General features: G+C 38.5%; 9 protein-coding genes across 9 annotated transcripts; 6 read left to right on the top strand and 3 right to left on the bottom strand.

Moving 5' to 3' along the window:
- Positions 1–44: 44 nt before the first annotated feature.
- Gasu_45830 (uncharacterized protein) lies at positions 45–1,767 on the top strand. Its single transcript, XM_005704384.1, has 4 exons — positions 45–923; positions 971–1,025; positions 1,070–1,246; positions 1,300–1,767. The coding sequence occupies exons 1-4, from the start codon at positions 89–91 to the stop codon at positions 1,541–1,543; spliced, it is 1,311 nt and encodes a 436-aa protein (XP_005704441.1). The 5' UTR covers positions 45–88; the 3' UTR covers positions 1,544–1,767.
- Positions 1,768–1,784: 17 nt separating this feature from the next.
- Positions 1,785–3,095, top strand: Gasu_45840 (uncharacterized protein). The gene is made up of 5 exons (XM_005704385.1): positions 1,785–2,112; positions 2,170–2,321; positions 2,372–2,740; positions 2,792–2,917; positions 2,969–3,095. The coding sequence occupies exons 1-5, from the start codon at positions 1,836–1,838 to the stop codon at positions 3,026–3,028; spliced, it is 984 nt and encodes a 327-aa protein (XP_005704442.1). The 5' UTR covers positions 1,785–1,835; the 3' UTR covers positions 3,029–3,095.
- A 1-nt stretch (position 3,096) lies between these two features.
- On the bottom strand, positions 3,097–5,714 carry Gasu_45850 (uncharacterized protein). The gene is made up of 7 exons (XM_005704386.1): positions 5,211–5,714; positions 4,453–5,160; positions 3,717–4,401; positions 3,595–3,670; positions 3,491–3,535; positions 3,332–3,439; positions 3,097–3,281 (listed from the first exon to the last, which is right to left on the bottom strand). Exons 1-7 carry the CDS (start codon positions 5,572–5,574, stop codon positions 3,132–3,134), a joined length of 2,136 nt encoding a protein of 711 aa, XP_005704443.1. The 5' UTR covers positions 5,575–5,714; the 3' UTR covers positions 3,097–3,131.
- Positions 5,715–6,314: 600 nt separating this feature from the next.
- On the top strand, positions 6,315–8,185 carry Gasu_45860 (uncharacterized protein). The gene is made up of 4 exons (XM_005704387.1): positions 6,315–6,862; positions 6,917–7,076; positions 7,129–7,462; positions 7,513–8,185. Exons 1-4 carry the CDS (start codon positions 6,448–6,450, stop codon positions 8,161–8,163), a joined length of 1,560 nt encoding a protein of 519 aa, XP_005704444.1. The 5' UTR covers positions 6,315–6,447; the 3' UTR covers positions 8,164–8,185.
- Positions 8,186–8,199: 14 nt separating this feature from the next.
- Gasu_45870 (ubiquinone/menaquinone biosynthesis methyltransferase) lies at positions 8,200–9,014 on the bottom strand. The gene is made up of 2 exons (XM_005704388.1): positions 8,965–9,014; positions 8,200–8,915 (listed from the first exon to the last, which is right to left on the bottom strand). Exons 1-2 carry the CDS (start codon positions 9,010–9,012, stop codon positions 8,304–8,306), a joined length of 660 nt encoding a protein of 219 aa, XP_005704445.1. The 5' UTR covers positions 9,013–9,014; the 3' UTR covers positions 8,200–8,303.
- Positions 9,015–9,024: 10 nt separating this feature from the next.
- Positions 9,025–9,535, top strand: Gasu_45880 (uncharacterized protein). Its single transcript, XM_005704389.1, has 3 exons — positions 9,025–9,107; positions 9,159–9,275; positions 9,326–9,535. The coding sequence occupies exons 1-3, from the start codon at positions 9,067–9,069 to the stop codon at positions 9,408–9,410; spliced, it is 243 nt and encodes an 80-aa protein (XP_005704446.1). The 5' UTR covers positions 9,025–9,066; the 3' UTR covers positions 9,411–9,535.
- Positions 9,536–10,855: 1,320 nt separating this feature from the next.
- Positions 10,856–12,424, bottom strand: Gasu_45890 (amino acid transporter, AAAP family). The gene is made up of 3 exons (XM_005704390.1): positions 12,319–12,424; positions 11,586–12,270; positions 10,856–11,528 (listed from the first exon to the last, which is right to left on the bottom strand). The coding sequence occupies exons 1-3, from the start codon at positions 12,328–12,330 to the stop codon at positions 10,903–10,905; spliced, it is 1,323 nt and encodes a 440-aa protein (XP_005704447.1). The 5' UTR covers positions 12,331–12,424; the 3' UTR covers positions 10,856–10,902.
- A 30-nt stretch (positions 12,425–12,454) lies between these two features.
- Positions 12,455–14,744, top strand: Gasu_45900 (4-aminobutyrate transaminase). Its single transcript, XM_005704391.1, has 6 exons — positions 12,455–12,613; positions 12,658–12,942; positions 12,986–13,171; positions 13,227–13,485; positions 13,544–13,719; positions 13,771–14,744. The coding sequence occupies exons 1-6, from the start codon at positions 12,482–12,484 to the stop codon at positions 14,134–14,136; spliced, it is 1,404 nt and encodes a 467-aa protein (XP_005704448.1). The 5' UTR covers positions 12,455–12,481; the 3' UTR covers positions 14,137–14,744.
- Positions 14,745–15,194: 450 nt separating this feature from the next.
- Gasu_45910 (uncharacterized protein) lies at positions 15,195–16,315 on the top strand. The gene has a single exon (XM_005704392.1). It carries the CDS (start codon positions 15,325–15,327, stop codon positions 15,649–15,651), a length of 327 nt encoding a protein of 108 aa, XP_005704449.1. The 5' UTR covers positions 15,195–15,324; the 3' UTR covers positions 15,652–16,315.
- The last annotated feature ends 1,417 nt before the right edge of the window (positions 16,316–17,732 follow it).

Genomic DNA, 17,732 nt, shown 5'->3' on the forward strand with positions numbered 1-17,732 from the left:
GACAAGTTTGTGTGGACGAAGAAAATCGGTAACAAAAGGCAACTAGTTTGTTGAGATAAACTTTACACTATTGTTTGGGTGAAGGTCAATGTCCTCTGTAGTGTGTGGTGTAGAGAGCCCGCAACCTAAAAGTGTTGTGGAAGACAGCGGTGATTCGAGGGAGGCTGCTAGTCGAGATTGGAAAGAAGAGGATACATATAATTTTCCTACCGGAACCATACAGAAGGATGAGGCAACAAGTGGTACTCCTTCTGAAGCTTTCGAAAAGGAAGAAGATACAAAAATTCTATCAGCCAAAGGGGAAGACGACAGTTTGGAGAGCCACACAAAAGAGAACCATACCGTTCCTAGTGAGCCACTTGAGCCGACTACAGAGGAAAAGTGTGAATTTTCAGAAAGAAAAGCGTCAACCTCTGCCTCTTTACCACTCGAGAAGAACAAAAACGTGGAGTCCAAGTTTGAGAACAGTGGTGGTTTGGTGGAAAAGAACGTTGGGTGGTTCGGTCATACAGCTGAGATAGCCAGCCAGTTGAGCTATCCAGTAGGAACTGTTTCTTTAACTTCGTACCCTCCGGGTTCTTTGTTGGGTCACGAAAATGCAAAGAGAATGACTCATGCCACACAACCTTCGTTTTTTGGAATACCAACGTGGATAACGTCACAAACTGGTAACTCTACACACTCAGATATTCATCCGGAGCTTTTAGCTTTACATTCATATCATCTATCAAATGACAGTCATACAATCGACGAGGAAGCAAGATCAGCGTCTTTGGTTTTATTAAAACTAAAGAATGTGACTGGAGACGACGGATTGGAATTGCCTACTATCAAAAGAAAGAAGTGGAAGAGAGAAAGTGTTTCATATTCTCAGAATAATGAGGATCATACTTGGAGACCTCGAACTTTAAAGGAGTTTGACTGTAAGTTTTGTTTCTTAGTATTTGCCAGTCTTACTAAGCATTTCAAGCTGTAGATGCGGTCGAAACCGATGCATCCTATCGTGCCTGGAAACGTTCTAAAAGGTAAGGTGACTGAAAATAGAGTGTATTTTGCTCAAGTGAGTTAGAAGTCACGAAAGTGGTGTTATTCCTCCCCAAACCGAAGTTGCTTGTAGAGTGAAAGAAGAAGACAGCGATGAATGGACTTGGGTCTTAGGCATTGTGGATAGTTATTCTAACAGCAGTGGACAGTATCGTATTATTGACATTGAAGAACTGGGCAATGAAGAAGTGGCTAAAGAGAGGTAGTAATCTGTTTGTTTTTATGTGAGACCCATTTACTTACCGATAGCTACAGATATTATTTTGTTTCCCCGAGTAATGTCATTCCCTTATCAAGTGATACGAAACATGTTTTTCCTGCAGAAACGAGAGTGTTGGCTATATATCCCGATACGACTGTCTTCTATCCAGCGACGATACGTTCTTCTCGAAAGAATGGAAAGCAGTTATACTATGCTTTAGAATTTGATGACGAGGACGAAGATGAGGAAATTGTGAAACATGTTCCTGCTCGTTATGTCATTATGATTCCTGAATAAGAATTGTGTATTATATATACATACAGCTACATATATATATATATATATATATATATATATATATATATATAAGGAGAGAGAGAGAGATAGATACTTGAAAAAGGCAGCAATATCAACCATCTTCTGGTTATCATGTGACTTTAGTCTGGAGAGTAGGTGCATGCACATAGTTCAGTACGTCTTTTTTTTGAGTGACCTAAAACAATAAACAGGTTTTCTGCCTTGGTTTTGTTCAAAGTTGTTTGGATCATCACAAACTCAATCAATTTTATTTATCATTATACTCGATGACATGGCTGATCCAAAAGCACAGCTTTGGGTAAGCAAGTCCTCCACTTTTCAGGGGAGGAAACGTGACGAGAACAAAGTTGAAATATGGAACAGTCACATGGACGTACCTGAAGACTCCTGTGTCTCGACTGAAGACAACTTTGCTTCCAACTGCTGGCAAACCGAAGCCTCACAAATCGCAAAGCAAGGGACAGAAAGTGCCAAACGAGCAAGAAAGATCGCAGAAGAAGCTAGATCGATTGGAATTTTTACAGCAGAAGAATTAGGCAAACAAACAGGTTGGTAACTGGCTTCTTGCTGCGTAGGATGTTTACGTGCCTTCTGTGACAACTTAGAACAACTGGAAACTGTACAAGATGACGTGGAAGCAATACACAGTAACTTGGGAGATGCTGAGTATATAATACATGAAATAGAAGATGGCTTCTTGGGTGAATTTCTTCCTTTTAGAAAGCCTGTGAAATCCTATAAGAGAACAGCGACTCGGGTAAATATGCAGTGCTATATTGAGTGAATGAATTGAGTGGGGTGCTTTAGGTTGAAAGTAGAACGATAGAAGAAACCAAGAAAGGAATATCTGGTCTCGATATTGATGGTATGAAGACAGGAAAGACCGATAAGAATAGTACTCGCGCTGTAGTCAAGAACCAAGAACGAAGAAAGAAGGAGGAAGAGGAAAAGGAAGAAGGAGAATCCATTTTCAAGAATCCGTTAAAGTATCTTTGGACTTGGTGGAATAGAACTGACTCGAATATCGCAGGAGACGAGATATCCAGTGTCCAATCCAGTGAAAGACGGACTCAACTCGAAGAAAGACCTCAACAGTTCACAATAGACAAAAAGCATTCGCAGACCTGCTTAACTGAGAATACATCACATGAAAGCTTAGCACCCTCGGTAGATAAGGTAAAGTTATTTAGATTTGAATTAGTTGCGAAATTTTACACATGATTTCAGCATATACGAAAACAAGATGAGGAATTGGACAAAATCGGTTTGGCTCTAAAAGATATGAAAGAAATTGCTTTGAGAATGAATGAGGAACTCAGTTACCAGGAACAAATCATTGATAATCTTCAAGTGGTACGTATTTGTATTCTCGGCAGAATGATTGTTCAAGAAGAGTCGTTATAGAATATGGAGGATGCAGATTATCGTCTGCATAGTGATTTGAGAAGAGTAAAACGAATCTAGTCTCTTTATCAGTTGATATAATATTGAGAGATGCAAACTAGAACTATTCCAACCATATAGTGTGCATCAGATGAACTATACTTTTTATTTATAGTATACGTGTCTATAAAGTATCTGAGTTTTCTATTCCATCCGGTAAGGATATCTGGGTATCCTTGTTTTCCTCGCCATCTTCCCCAGTTGGACTATTTCCTGTCAGTAACCAAATCTTAAGACCGAATTCTCCATTGTTGACTTTGTAAAAGGCAGAATGCTTTGAAAAAAGTAAATTGGAAAAATATCATATATAACTAGACAACTTACTTCTTTCTTTCTTTTCATATTGCGATATATTTGACTGGAGAAAGTGTTGTTCGGCATCAATGACAAACAATGGAATCCACGTTCTGAAGCACGTTCAGCAAGTGCTCTCTGAAGAAATCTCAATTGATATTTCATACAAATAATAAAAATCCTCCTTACCGCATCCAATGGCTTCTTCTCATCTTTTAAGATGATAAAGGCTGCCTATATTGTCAATCTTCAGTCCAGCAATCACAAACAGAGCTCTACAACTACTTCCTAACCTGCAATACTCGGTTATTCGTGAGACCTGCAGCAACATCATCATCAGTGAGCTTCATATTGAGCAAAGGACCTAATCTACACCAATATCCATAAGACATTTTAAGGCAAAACATGCACTTACTTTACAATAGAGCCATCATTTAGGCGAAAGTCAAAATCATTTCGTTTCAAAGACTCTGGAGAAATCCTCCTTATGTAAGGTCGTTTCTGAGATGGTGCACCGGAGATTTCAGTATTCTTTGGTGTTCTTTCAGAATAACCAATAGTAGAATCCGATGAAGCTTCTAACTCTTGAATTGCCCGCGTACGTGCTTTGTCTGTTTCTGTAATACTTTCGGTATCTCGACGTCTTTTCTGAATAAAGTGTGTAGCAAACCAGGGAAATTCTATCTTTTGTGGTTCTACTCGTGGTAACAAGGTAGTTTCCAAGTTCATAACACATAGTGCAAAAGGAGAACGTTGTTCCACATCCATCTTCATGATAGAAGAACAGGATGGGTCTTTCTTCGTTTCTTCCTTGACAAGACAGACATCGCAAATAATCTTTCTAGACTTTCTGTCCATACTCTCTTGCCAATCATATGGACTTAATTGTTGAGGTCGAACAGTTGGAGGCACATGCTTGGAGCAGTAACTCATAGTACATAAAGTACAAGAAGCAAGAGGATTAGAGTCGTCACCGCATTCTGAGCATCGATGTTTTGGACATTTCCAAACAGAAAGGTCGGTCAAGATATGTCTTAACAACTGTTCTTCTCCGCACATGCTAGAATATGTTGCATCTGAAGGTATCCATCTAACACAGTCTGAAGAGAAAAGAATTAGTTGCAATGATTCGGCAGCACAAATAAACATACCGGGATGGTATAACATGGCACAGTCTGCTAACCTGCATCGAATGAGCCATGGACTTTTCACATCACGTTGACCACAAATGTGGCAAAATGTTCTCTCATCTTCCATAATAAACAACGAGTCTATTTGAGCTTTGAGTGAAGGCGACATATTATATTTCTGCATGGGATGATCTACAGCTGCCCTTGGGAGAGAGTTTCGGCTAAAGGTAGCGTCTGTTCTCGCAACATTTCTTTCTGATAATTCAGCATTCTTACTTTGAGGATACAATGAAACCAAAAGCTTTGCCACTTCTCCAGTTTGATTCGGTTGGATATTATCTGCTTCTAGTGAATTTTGACTTTCATTCATTTCATTGTGGCCAGTTGCAAGCTCTTCCTGGTTCTTGGCTTCTTTAGTAAAATGGAATTCTCCCTTCATTGGAAAGCGAAATATAGGAGAGATTTTTGGCACCTCCTGCGAGGGTCCAAGATTTCCTGTGAAAAACGAAGTTTTTACCCGTGGAAGACTGAAATCCACACTATTTTTGTCATTCTGATAATTGAATCTTTTCTTTTTCTTTTTTTCAACCAGCCACAGCTGAATGCATTCTGTTGAGCTGTTGTCGGGACTGATTCTGTTATCTTCATTGATCCCAGTTCTTGTATCTTTGACAGCATTGAGCATCAGTGTCTCTGCTTTTTCCAACAACGAAACAACCCAGTCATTTTCTTTGTGGCACAAATTTAGTCAAAAACCCGAAATGATCCAAATTTCTTACCATCTACAAGTACATATTGTGAAACAGGAATGTTCCAGAATTCTGAAGCTTCTGATAAAACTTGTTTTAACAAAGTTTCAGAATTTGCTCGAAAAATACAATACTCGTTTCCAAAGAAAATCTTAATAGCAAGAACCTTTGGGTTAAAAGGAACCGAGGAAACATCCGAACTAGAGGCTTTCGCTGCTTGTGTAGATAAGATTGAGTTTGACAGGGATTCTTTATCTGGCATCTCGAAAGCACCATACTGCGTCTGAACGACTTGTTCAAAAGTTTCGTTGGAATGTGCACCAACGGGTCCCGTCTGTACACTCAAAGAAGAGTATTTGATCTTTCGCCTCTTATTTTGTTCATAGGAATCCATGAAAACGTTTTTCTTCGTACGTGCTATAAATAACAAGCTTGGAAGAACATAAAACGATCAACGAAGAGCGCGCAACAATTTCCTTAAGACAATCAGCTGCTTTTAATTCAACCAGTGTTTGATGTTTCGAACTCTCTGTTTCTTCACTATTACAGGAAAACTCCACTTTTGTTCACTTTGGGTACCTGTTAAACTATTCGAGCTTGTATTATTTGAAGTGGAGCTCTCAAGAGCCTTATTACCCTTGCTTTAGTAGAAATATGGGAAAAAATAGGAATAGTGTTATACTTTAAGGCGTTGTCAAACTATCCCACCTCTGTAAACCTTCAAGACCAGCCTTTTTCCTTGAAACAAGTTTCCTACAAATTGAGCTCAAAATGACAAGTTCTCCTCATGGGACTTTTGGAAGGCAAGGTCAGTCCCCTTTTTGCCGGTAGCAAATTTGGCGCTCAACGGCCAATTCTGAGAATGCCTCTGGGTAAGTGATTTAGCAATCCATTCGTCTCTTTAGTAAAGAAGGATTTGTTTCCCAACTAGTAACTTTCATCCAATTTAGGAACAGCAATAGATGTTGAGAAACACTCGACTTATGAGACCAGAAAGTCTTTATCTATTCATTGATTGATCATGAGAAGGCTCTCCTGAGACATCGCTGACCACTATTTCTTATTGAAAGGAATTATTAGGCAACTAACTATCGAAATCATCGCATGAATTTTTCTTCGAAATTTTCACAAAATACCCCAAATCAGCTGTATTCCCATTGAATGTCACTTTAGAATTGCTTCCAGAGAGTTGGACGGTCGAAGTTCTCGTACGAGTCCTTAAAGTTTCAGGGAGAAAAGAGTAACCAAAAGATATTGGTCCTGCTTAATGTCGGACCCTTCTCAACGATATTTCTCTCACCCTTCTGCTAACGGTTGGATGCCTCCTGGTAGTTTTCCGGCACCTCAAAATACCAACCAACCTTCGGTGCAACAACAACCTCCTTACTATGCCGGATACCCGATGCAGCCTATGTGGCCACCAGGTATGGTTCCTTCCTACGGAATGCAACCTCCTCCTACAGCATATTCGAGCATGCAACCTGGCATGTTTGCTGGGCCGTACTACATGCCAACGACACCATACGTTCCCAACCAGCCCAGCATGAGACCCAGCTATTCAAGTTCTAAAAGTCTGGTTCCTGCAAATACACAACAAGGGCCATCACAGTCAGCTACAGGACAACTTGTACCTTTCCAGGACAAGGATGTCGCGGTTTATAAAGCGAAAGAGGACATGAAAAGTACGTATTTGTTCACAGTAAGAGTAATTTGAAGTGCCAAAAATTAGAGAATAGGTTTGGAAGGTGAGATTGCAAGATATAAGTCTGAGAATTCGTCCTTGAAAATGAAGCTTTCGAGGACTGAAGAGAACCTGAAGAAATTGAATGAGGAAATTGAGAGCCTAAAGACTCAGTTTCAAGCAGCTCATTATAGAGGACCTAAAGATGGTGCTCCGTATGCGTCCATTTGTGCGTTTTATATCACAGAGACTAACTCGTGTTTGTAGTAGAATAAGTCGAGAAGAAAGGGAACGATTTCAAGCAGACTTGAAAGGTGCAGAGGAAAGAAACGACCGCTTGAGACAAGAAGTAGTTCATTTAAGAGTTAAAATTAACAAGATGAAGAACCTGGTTCCTTTAGATGTATCGGAAACACATAAAGCATTGGAATCTCTGGAACAGAAGTTTGATGTTCTTGAAAGACGACTTTTGAAAAGTAAACAAAACAGTAGTGGCGGAGCACGTCAGTTTGCAGTAGAGCAAATCATAAATATGAACCAACTTGGAGAAATTTCTGGTGCCTTGCGGGGGCTGCGAATGATTACAGAGTCTTCTTTAATGGTAAGTATCACTAAGAAAGTGGAAGTCAGTAGTCCAATATAATGTATTAGGCTACCAAAGAACGAGACGGTAGTGTACTTGGTGAACGCGAGAATTTACAGGAGATTTTGTCACATTTGTCATCTTTAGATGTACGCGTTGCAGAACTTGTCTCATTTATTTCCAACCTGTTGAAAGGAACTCTTGAAAGCTTGGGTCTTCGAAGTAACGAATTGCCTTCATTATCTGGTATACAGAATATTTCAACGGAGTTTGCAGGAAGTAAGACAGTTGAAGTTTCGCCAAATTTGCAGAGGCGAACGCGATCATTATCTGATGGACGTTCATACTCAGACGATTATGGTCTTGTGAAAGGAGAAGATGAAGTTTCCTCCTCACCAAAACAGTCTTCCAGAGTTAATGTGGGCAATGCCAATTCGACCGTGGAACATAGCGGTTCTTCGTTGTCATCGCTATCCAGTATGGCGAAGCAGCTTGGTCAGAGTCAAGCAGCTTCAGAGGGAAGTTGGAACCAACTTAATACTGCTGTTACTTCTCCAAACCGACCCATAGCAACGGTTTCACCAACACTTAAGAAAATTTCTTCTTCTGTTATGGAAAGTAAACAGACTAGTGGTCCTTCAAATACAGTGGTAGAAGATGTCACTAGTGATCTTGTCGATTTAAGTGATTTGGATATTAGCGAGCAGAAGAGGAAATAATGACGTCTTAGTAACTTGGTCCGTCTCTTGAAAACATATGAAAATAAACATCTGCTTCATGTGAATATGATATGTTTATGTTTGGTTTCACGACAGATGCACTGTGCAAAGTTTATGATCTTGAAAGCACTAACATGTTTCTATTGCTCTTCAGTGGAAGGCTTATGTTTCGTTGCAACTCCATACCGAAGTTTCCCAAAAAGCCGTGGAGCGAACTCAGACTGTTCTTCTTCTATCCAGTCTATATGCAATCCTACTTTTTTGAAAGCTTCTGCTGGAAATTCACGATCAAGGTGACAACCGACTGTAACGAGACGATGAACAGGTGCGACGAAACGTACCAATACGGAGCGTTCCCTTGAAGGCACAGCGTTATGTTCGTAGAAAAGGAACTTTCCGTTTTCTCTCAAAACACGAGAAACTTCGTTAAGAAATTGCGGGACGTCACTCACTGTGCATAAAATAAGCGTTGCTACGACTGCATCATACGATTCATCTTTCAACGGAAATGTGTTACCATCTCCCTGAATATGGTGCAGGTTCAAACCTTTCTCTTGAGCCTTTTGCTGTGCCCGCTTGCTAATGTGCTTATTTAGAGTTATAACAGTTAAATCTCTGACATAAGAAGGATAATGAAGAAAATTAAGTCCGGAGCCTGCTCCCACTTCCACTATATGGGGAACATCAGGTATCTTTGAGATGAGTGTCTTGCGGATTCTGTCCATCTGCTCGCTTCTTGCACTATCTAAAGCCTGGTATGCTTTCAAAAACAAAAGAAAAAGTAGTAAATACAAAAATTACCCTTTCTACTACATGACTATCCCACCAACGACCGAACCAAGTTAACATTGAAAAGTTCGGATTGAGAAATCCATTGCAATCGGATTGGGAAGGATTTTTGTCATGTCAACACAAAACTCCGTAGGTTCTCCCAACTTGAGAAGGTTAGGTTATTATTTCCAGTTCGTTTATTCGAGTTTGCTAACTAACTGAAGGAGAGGAACAACTTCCCGTACTTCAGGTTTTAGTACGTCAGGTACTGGTGGTGGAAATACTTCAAGGAATTACTTTTCTGCAAGATTGTATAGCGACGAAGCACCCGGTTTGAAAGTGTTCGCTTCTTTGACTTTTATTTAGCTCTCGTCTTACTTGTTTGTTTTAGGGGACCGACGTCGGTTATGATCTTTAGTTTCGTCTTTATAGCATTTGTCGTTGTTCTTCATATTTGGTCCAAGTTTCGAGGTTAAAGTGACTGTTTTGAAATTGATCAGCAACGTTGAAAACCATGCAAGTATTTTAGTATTCATTTGGCAAACAATCTAAAAGTGGACGTCACAACAACATGGTTAGTGCACGTTTTTGTAAGGATGTTGGTTTAGTTCTTTTGGATTTGATTTCACTTGCATACTTGCAAACCTTTCCAAGTTCCTCACTTGGTATTACCACCACGGTTACTGCAAAAGGACCAGTATTTGAATTTTTGCTTTCTATTGGGCAAGTAGGCACCACTCTAAAGGATGGCAAAGTATTCGTATTGGTTGCAACTCAATGCATTTGTTGTATACGATGATCACTCTTATCACTTGGTCGACATGGTTTTACTTTCCCAATCCAAAAAATGTTTTTCAACAATTTCTTTCGATAATTAGGCATGTAGTTATCCAAAATATCATCTGTACGTTTCAAATAGAGATGGATAAGGTTTTCACTACGTGCATACACACACACACACACACACGCACACATATATATATATGTTATGTATTCTTCGTGTCGAACAACAACAAAAGGAACGAAAAGTGTATTTTTTTTAAAGGATAGGTCCATCAAAGTCAAGAATGATTTCTTGTCGGTATTGACATGTAAATACCGTGATGAGCTCATTGATGGGGCATATGTAAATAATAGTTTGATTGTTGTGACTTGTGGCATTTGATAAAGTTGGTGGTTGGACGATTAGGCCAATATTTCGATATTAGAATCCATCTTTTGCCGGTTTTCAACTATATAAAGATTTCCTTGCCATTTTCTTTTATTGTTTATGAAAGTAAGCCGACTTGATGTTAGAGGAGTCGAAAAAAGAATGGCTTTAAGTATCAAAGAAGTTTATATCTTCTTTATCAATGATAATGTTTCAGTTCTCTGTCATCTCTGAATTCTTCCAGTGTTGTGAAGTTCCCTGAAGAAAGTTATCTAGAAGAATTTGTTTATTTATCTACTTTGTGATTTCCAATAAAGTTCTTCTTTTCTAGTAAATAAATTGACAAATTAAAAATGAAGTTGAATTCTTACAAAGTCGTGCAGTAAACATGACTTTGAACTATACAAGAATGAGAGTATTGCCTTGAATATTCAAATGAGAATACAAAGCATTTGTCATGTTACCGAAATGGGACTATAAGATCTTCCTATTGACCAAAGTATTTTCCGAATTTTGAATCAAAAAAGTTTGTGATGGAACCCTTTACAAGCAATCATCTTTCTCCGTTTTAGTAAATATGATTCTTTTAGCTCATTTATTATATATGGGAAATGGTGTTTGAAGAATTCTTTAAAGTTAGCCATCATGTCAAAGAAGAAATATACGAAAGGAATTAAAGAAAATAAGATTCCATACGTTTCTAGTCCTAAGCAACTCTTTTGAACATCCGATTAAAAGGGGGAACGGAAGTGTTTTGCAGAGAAAGAGAAGTCAACCCGATTATGTTTTATATCAAAAGATATTTCGGGGCATTCATCTCACGAATAGAGACATTTGTACAATAGCGGAGTCCTGCTGGCGTCTTGTACGATAGAATAAATAGTTCCATAAGTTCCGATGACAGTGTATGCAATACCTAGTACAACCAATATGACGCAGCCTACCATCTTTTCCTTCCAACTCATCGTTGAACCCTTACATTTCCAATAAAAGAGATTAGGAAAAAGGAATCCGGTCAATGGAGAAAATAATGTGCCACTTAGTGACTCAACATCGCTTAAGTAAGGAAAGAATATATTTAGGAGCAACACTAAGCCCGTCGTACAAAGAGTTATACAAAACCATGCTAGCATTCCGATGATACTGAAATCATCAACATAGTGTTTACATAAGCGGAGAGCTATAGCACGGTTTAAGATTAAGCCATGAATTACAAATGCAGCAAGTATATGCAGCCACAGGAAGGCATTTGCCACTCTTTTCAGCAATCCAGCGGACAAAGCAGAAGTTATTGGATTGACCACTGATTTCCCATACACTGCATAACCCAGGACACCAACAAATGTATAGAAAAAGAAGAGAATACCGTTGGCTGTATAGATGGCTTTCCAAAAATCTTTTGGTTTTCTCATTTCGTCCATGAATTCGATAAATACAAAGATGCCTATCCAAAATAAAAAATGGATAAATCGTCATACATCTCCAAAGCAACATATATTACCAGAGTATGCAAAAATGATATCACCTGAGCCAGCAATTCCTCTTTCCAATCCACCTGAACTAATCAGTTGACCATGGCTCGTGGATGATATGGCATCTTTAGCCTCCTGAATTACAGTTATGACTAGAGTAACACATATGCAAATTGTTCCGAAGAGGGAATACCAAGAAATGAAACGAAGAGTACGTGTTTGCATGAAAAAAATTAAAATGCCACTGTTCACGAACATCCAAATGATTAAGCAAGAGTCTGGGTTAACAGTCTCTCGAAGGGCTTTGGAGCTCACTAGCAAATACACTGGTAAGAACAAAAAAAGGTTTGAATACTGGACAATATAAACTGCCCATCTTCCAATCGTTCCATAGACCTGTTCACCTAGGTCTCCATACGTTCTTATTTGCGGTATCATAAGTCTCATCCGATACAGTAGAATACCACAATATACATACACCAAACACATCAAAACCAAGAACAGAATACCCAATAACCATCCCATGGTAGCCAATGCGTAAGGAATCGCCAGAATTCCAGCACCCATGATGTCGCCAAGTATAAGAAAGACACATCTCCACCAACTTAAATGGGGTCTACGTAGCGTTCCATCAAGAAGGTAATTTTCCTTCAGCTCATCACAAGAAGCCAATTCAAGAGAAGGGATATTTTCCCTATCTTCCTTTTGTTCTTCCTTGGTCATATTCATCATTCAGATAATGTCGCAATTTCTGCCACATACTAGAGGAACCATCGTATTTAAAGAAGTTGGTCCAATGCATTTTCAGTTTGTCCGTTGGAAATCCGTTACTTGCAATCCGTTGGAAATCTACTCATTGAATTGGTTATGATGAAATGGACATCATTTTATATCAATTGGATTTTCTTTTCTGTGATCATCACATATGGATGCTTGTGAATATTTAAAGCCCGAGGTATTCACAAATGTACCTGGACCTCGTTCCAAAACTTTGATAAAACAACTTAATGAAGTTCAAGACTCAAGGAGAGTCATAGTATTTACAGATATGGAAAAGGTACAGCATCTATGGGTTTCACAGACATTACTGAAAGACGGCAGAGTCGTGGTTGCTATCTTGTAGATGCCGATGGAAACGTTTTACTCGATCTTTTCGGTCAAATTGCATCTCTTCCTTTGGGATACAATCATCCTACACTACTTGAAGCTCTCAAAAGTCCAGAATTCCCATCATACTTTGTACAGAGACCGGCTCTCGCAATCTTCCCTCCAATACAGTGGTACAAAGTTTTGAAAGAAGCTTTGTTAAGTGTAGCACCTAAAGGACTCTCAGAAGTGTTTACTTTTTGTAGTTGTGGATCAGTTGCGAATGAAAATGCTTTCAAAGTAAGCAAATTTGTCTACTTTGCTCAGCACTGAAGCTGTCAAGGCTGCGTTCATTTGGAAAGCTTCGATAATCAAAGGAAGAAATACTCCTACTGAGGAAGAGTTGAATAGCGCTATCGGAAATAGACAGCCAGGTGCACCCGAAATGGCCATACTGTCCTTTGAAAAAGCTCTTCATGGTAGAACTTTGGGGGCTCTATCGACAACACATTCGAAAGGAATTCATAAAGTAAGGATAGAGCTGCATCTTCATGGAGAATTCAAAAGTTCTCTTTGGAATATAGGTAGATATTCCAGCCTTTGCTTGGCCTATTGCTCCCTTTCCTAATCTTTTGTTTCCATTGGACAAGCACAGAATACAGAATGAATATGAGGAAGAATATTGCTTGCAAAAGATAGAATACATACTGCAGACTTCTGCTATAACCATTGCTGGAGTCATAGTCGAACCAATCCTTTCTGAAGGAGGGGATTTAATAGCCACTCCTTCTTTCTATTGTAAATTGAGGCAATTAGCAGAATTTTATCAGATTGCTTTTATAGGTAAAATCTGTTTTATGGTCTAAAAGTTGGACACATTTCTCACCAACTTTACTTGAAGTGGACGAAGTGCAAACTGGCTGCGGTTCAACTGGAACGTTTTGGGCACATGAACAGTGGCAACTCGAAAATCCGCCAGATATTGTCACCTTTGGGAAGAAGATGCAGGTGTCAGGGTTTTACACGAAAATGGAATTTCGACCCCCTCAACCGTCACGTATTTCAAACACTTGGATGGTAAGCATGTCTGGCATGGATCGTATTTTCCAATAATACCTCCTTTATTAGGGCGATCCTCTTCGTCTGTTGCTTTGTGAAAAAATCATAAAAGAAATAGAGAGTAGGCAGTTGCTGGAGAGAGTCAGTAACGTTGGAGCCTTTATTAGCCTTGGTTTGGAACAGCTAAGCGAAAGTTATCCGGAAACAATATCCAATGTCCGAGGATTAGGAACCTTCCTTGCATTTGATAGTTCCACTGAGTCTATCCGTGATATAATTCTTACAAAAGCGAGAAACAAGGGTCTCCTTCTGGGAGAATGCGGTATAAAGACTGTTCGTCTTCGACCTCCTCTCATTTTGCAGCTGAGAGAAGCCAAGGTTTTTCTCGAACTCCTTTCTCAAGTTTTAAAAACTATATCTTCGAATTCAGACTAAATCATTCGATATGCGAAAGCTACCTTATCTATTCTTGAAACCTTTTACTCTAGAACTGCAGGAAAAGACAATGCCTCCTATAGCTCGAAAGGAATCTTTTCTATCACAATAGAAGAAACGAGACGAACCGATATCCGCTTTTTGTTTCACCTATTCCCTTTGCCTGCTTTGTCAAAGTTCATTTGCACTTGATAACTTTTCTGTTTTTTGGGGGTCACTTGTTACCACAATCTATAGCAAGGGAGACAATACAATCTGTTTCTTTGGACAACGGAAATAGTTATCTTTAGAATCATTAGGATTTAAGTTTGATAGGATCGATTCTTTTCTATGCTTCTAGTTTGTCAACTCCGCTACTGTTGCATCTCCCTACTAAGGTAGCTTTGATAATGCTGTGCAATGCTTTGATTGATTGACTCATCACTAGACTCTCGAGTGAAGCTCCTCGCGACTTGACTTTTCAGAGTGTGGCGCTTTATATTATACTACTTTATTCAGATCACCGTTCTAAAAGCATTCTTTTTAGATTGTTCATCTCATTTTAACTATCCAGCTACTTGTCCGCAGTTTTTAGACTTTTCTCATTGAATGAATAGAAAGTTACTATTATGTGTCAGTTGACTATTTTCAAGAACTCTTTCATTGTCATTGGAACTTTCAAGTGAATTTTCTTTGGTGCTTAATTCTCATTTTTTTTACAGTACGTATAATCTACGATTATATCTTTGTCCTCCATCGGCAATGCATGTGTTTAGTTTCCTTTTAGAAAAACAAATTCCTTGCTGTCTTTTGTTGTGTCTTCTTTGGTCACTTGAAACAAACTCAAATCACTCGGTGTTTTAAAGGTGGACACTTGCTTTCTTATTTCAAAATGTTCAAGTCTCTCCTGAACGCAATCATCACACGGGACATACAGAGTACAGTAAATTTTTAACATTTATGTTGCAATATCACTTGTACCAATAATTCATCAATTTTTATCAACTCTTGAGAGTACTGAGAGTCCATATTGACATAACTCAATATCATTTACTTGATGCATAACTTTTGCAATTATAGTGATTTGCTCATTCTATCCAACGGTTTTGAAGGCCCTTCAAGCAAAGTTTGAAAGGATGCTTCTTTCAACACTCCCATTGTACTAAGTAGCCTAAGAATCTACACTTCTCCTCTAGTTATTTGAATATAATGTCTTTATTGACCTTCGAATTGGGAACTTTCAGATATCCTGCAATAAACCGCTTCCTTCAACTTGCTTCTTTATTCAACATTCTTTTGTCAAGTTATGCTCGGGATGTTGTACTGTTTCTAGTTAGACTTGGCTTATTCCGTGAAAATTGCACTATTATCCAACATCCCAAAAAAATGAACAACAAGAATGGGTTACGCGATTTGGATCTTGACTATATTATTAGTGAACAAAGTAGCCATCTTCCAGAAAGAAACATGTGTCTTGAGTCTTTAAACTGCAAATACTTATCAGGATGTGGTATCGATATTTTCACAAAGAAATAAACATCACTTGTCGTTGAGAGCTTGATTCAAACCTCCGTGTCAACCTTATTCAATATCATCGCTATGAAACTTTGATCCTATACCTTTTGAAATATGGTGAAAAAAGTGTCCTATCTTGGGTTAAAGGCATGATGGTAACGATATCCATGAAAAAGTGAACAAAGAAAAGTCCCACAATCCTGCAAACAACTTTATCTTGGAGTTGAGCTGGTCTTCTGGAGACTTTGACTTTCTTTCACGCTAAACTGCGGTACTTCCAGTTTGATAAGAGTCCTTTCCAGACACACAAATAAATGTGTGGAAAATTGTAGGCTATGTAATTAACAAAAACACGGATTCTTAACAACAGCTTAGAATAACAATTCTGCGGGTAGAATTATTCTGAAACAACACTCGTCCAAACTAAAACTCAGTGACGATCGGGAACCTTCCACTTGGCTATCGTCTCGAAAACACAAACAAAGAGCAGAAACTAAACAAGAATAGTTTCTTCAGAAAACGCTTCAAAGTTAGAGTTGAATTGGCACGATCTAAAACACACTATTTACTATGTTAGATTCAAGCATACAGGAGGAATAGATGAACTGTTACGAAAGGTGCGAATCCCAGCTTGGAAGGCACAAAAACCCGTGGAGAACTTAAAGATACTCTGTTTCCTTGCATTCTGAGCGCTTCAGCAATTCTAGCTAAGTAGTTTGGATTCACGGAACGCTCTTTGAGTTTATACATATATGGATCTCAGACAAGAACAAAAAAGAATACTCAGTCCTAGTATTGATATTGAAAAACTGGCCAAAAGGTGAGAATTTTCGTGTCAGTCAACTAACTACGAGCAACTTTTTGCAATAAGAAGGATTGCCGATTTAGTATCACTTATCAACTTCGTTCGATATCTACATTAAGAATTACTTGAGAGTGTGTGGAACAAATCAATTTTGGAAGTTGTAGCATTTTTGCTCTGTTTGGTACAGATATTTCAAGGCAACCTTATATTAAGAAATTAGGAAGGCAGATTTTCTCTGATTTCCAAGATTTCTAGTCTTATTCTTCTTTTTCTAGATGGCAACATTTCCTTCAAAATAGCCAATCTTCTTCTGTTGCCCTAAAGAGAACAGAACACAGAGGAGTCACTGTTATCGACCAATAGATCTTTATTGACAAAGGCTAGTTGATTGTAAGCTGAAACATTTTATATAATTAATAATAGCCTGTGAAAATAGTCCTTGTTTCATGTTGACACAACCTTTGTATGCAACTTTATGCAAAGAGACTTTACGAACTCTCAAGTCCCAAGTTAGCCTGCTATGTATAAGAGTAATAAAGGTCGAACTGCTTTTGACTACTCTACAGAGGACACCGACAACAAGTACGAAAACATCATTATAACGGGAAACTATTCATGATACAACTGGTGGATATAATGGAGTTGCTATTTTCTACAAGCATCAATTTTTTTCTTCTATTATTCAATCCCTTAAGGACTCTTGAAGAAAAGCTCCTTTGATAACATTACTGTCCCATACAGTAAACGAACATTTTACAGATAACAGGAGGCGGTTATCACTTTTAGGGCATCGGTTATTTGCAACGTTCGTCTCGTTCTTTTGGAGACGACTTTCGTTCAGGTGCAACCAAGTAGGACGCCTTTGACATATTTACGTCTGTTGTGGTAACTCGTAAAGTAGACGTTCTTCTATTATCAAAAAAGCATATGAACTTTGTCTTTGCCTAAATAGACTTGGTACAGAAATAGATAGCCTCACGTGAATTATGAATATATGTTTCACGCCGCAATATTTTGGAAACTACAAGACTATCCTTTGTGTTGCATCTACTTGAAGTTGATTCAGAGGTTTCCACAACGTTTCTTTCTTCAGACTATTGACAAAAATCTTTTTGGATAACTTGAAAAATGCAACATTTCTTCTTTATTTGAATTTAGACGAAACGAACCGACTCGAAAAAAAGTAAAAAATGAGTAGAAGCTGATGGATGGTTTAAATAGCTTATCCTGCTGTTGGCAGAAGACGAGAAATAGTTTTCAAAGAATGCCGTACAGAATCAGATAAGCTAGTTAAAAA

Source organism: Galdieria sulphuraria (genome assembly GCF_000341285.1).
Source record: "Galdieria sulphuraria unplaced genomic scaffold scaf_42, whole genome shotgun sequence".
Taxonomy (NCBI): Eukaryota; Rhodophyta; class Bangiophyceae; order Galdieriales; family Galdieriaceae; genus Galdieria; species Galdieria sulphuraria.

What these genes read in the sequence shown, in the direction of transcription:
- Gasu_45840 (XM_005704385.1), top strand. Translation starts at nt 1,836, where the DNA reads ATGGCTGATCCAAAAGCACAGCTTTGGGTAAGCAAGTCCTCCACTTTT. An exon ending in TAGCACCCTCGGTAGATAAG is followed by an intron (nt 2,741 to 2,791) that starts GTAAAGTTATTT and finishes ACATGATTTCAG; the next exon opens with CATATACGAAAACAAGATGA. An exon ending in TCATTGATAATCTTCAAGTG is followed by an intron (nt 2,918 to 2,968) that starts GTACGTATTTGT and finishes GAGTCGTTATAG; the next exon opens with AATATGGAGGATGCAGATTA.
- Gasu_45860 (XM_005704387.1), top strand. Translation starts at nt 6,448, where the DNA reads ATGTCGGACCCTTCTCAACGATATTTCTCTCACCCTTCTGCTAACGGT. An exon ending in AGCGAAAGAGGACATGAAAA is followed by an intron (nt 6,863 to 6,916) that starts GTACGTATTTGT and finishes ATTAGAGAATAG; the next exon opens with GTTTGGAAGGTGAGATTGCA. An exon ending in TTACAGAGTCTTCTTTAATG is followed by an intron (nt 7,463 to 7,512) that starts GTAAGTATCACT and finishes ATAATGTATTAG; the next exon opens with GCTACCAAAGAACGAGACGG.
- Gasu_45850 (XM_005704386.1), bottom strand. Translation starts at nt 5,574, where the DNA reads ATGGATTCCTATGAACAAAATAAGAGGCGAAAGATCAAATACTCTTCT. An exon ending in CGAATAACCGAGTATTGCAG is followed by an intron (nt 3,536 to 3,594) that starts GTTAGGAAGTAG and finishes TTGACAATATAG; the next exon opens with GCAGCCTTTATCATCTTAAA. An exon ending in AGAAGAAGCCATTGGATGCG is followed by an intron (nt 3,440 to 3,490) that starts GTAAGGAGGATT and finishes AGATTTCTTCAG; the next exon opens with AGAGCACTTGCTGAACGTGC.
- Gasu_45890 (XM_005704390.1), bottom strand. An exon ending in TATCATTTTTGCATACTCTG is followed by an intron (nt 11,529 to 11,585) that starts GTAATATATGTT and finishes TATTTTGGATAG; the next exon opens with GCATCTTTGTATTTATCGAA.
- Gasu_45900 (XM_005704391.1), top strand. Translation starts at nt 12,482, where the DNA reads ATGGATGCTTGTGAATATTTAAAGCCCGAGGTATTCACAAATGTACCT. An exon ending in CGAATGAAAATGCTTTCAAA is followed by an intron (nt 12,943 to 12,985) that starts GTAAGCAAATTT and finishes GAAGCTGTCAAG; the next exon opens with GCTGCGTTCATTTGGAAAGC. An exon ending in ATTCGAAAGGAATTCATAAA is followed by an intron (nt 13,172 to 13,226) that starts GTAAGGATAGAG and finishes TTTGGAATATAG; the next exon opens with GTAGATATTCCAGCCTTTGC.
- Gasu_45830 (XM_005704384.1), top strand. Translation starts at nt 89, where the DNA reads ATGTCCTCTGTAGTGTGTGGTGTAGAGAGCCCGCAACCTAAAAGTGTT. An exon ending in AACTTTAAAGGAGTTTGACT is followed by an intron (nt 924 to 970) that starts GTAAGTTTTGTT and finishes AAGCATTTCAAG; the next exon opens with CTGTAGATGCGGTCGAAACC. An exon ending in GCCTGGAAACGTTCTAAAAG is followed by an intron (nt 1,026 to 1,069) that starts GTAAGGTGACTG and finishes CAAGTGAGTTAG; the next exon opens with AAGTCACGAAAGTGGTGTTA.
- Gasu_45880 (XM_005704389.1), top strand. Translation starts at nt 9,067, where the DNA reads ATGTCAACACAAAACTCCGTAGGTTCTCCCAACTTGAGAAG. An exon ending in GGTTCTCCCAACTTGAGAAG is followed by an intron (nt 9,108 to 9,158) that starts GTTAGGTTATTA and finishes AACTAACTGAAG; the next exon opens with GAGAGGAACAACTTCCCGTA. An exon ending in GAAGCACCCGGTTTGAAAGT is followed by an intron (nt 9,276 to 9,325) that starts GTTCGCTTCTTT and finishes TGTTTGTTTTAG; the next exon opens with GGGACCGACGTCGGTTATGA.
- Gasu_45870 (XM_005704388.1), bottom strand. Translation starts at nt 9,012, where the DNA reads ATGTTAACTTGGTTCGGTCGTTGGTGGGATAGTCATGTAGTAGAAAGG. An exon ending in ATAGTCATGTAGTAGAAAGG is followed by an intron (nt 8,916 to 8,964) that starts GTAATTTTTGTA and finishes AAAGCATACCAG; the next exon opens with GCTTTAGATAGTGCAAGAAG.
- Gasu_45910 (XM_005704392.1), top strand. Translation starts at nt 15,325, where the DNA reads ATGTCTTTATTGACCTTCGAATTGGGAACTTTCAGATATCCTGCAATA.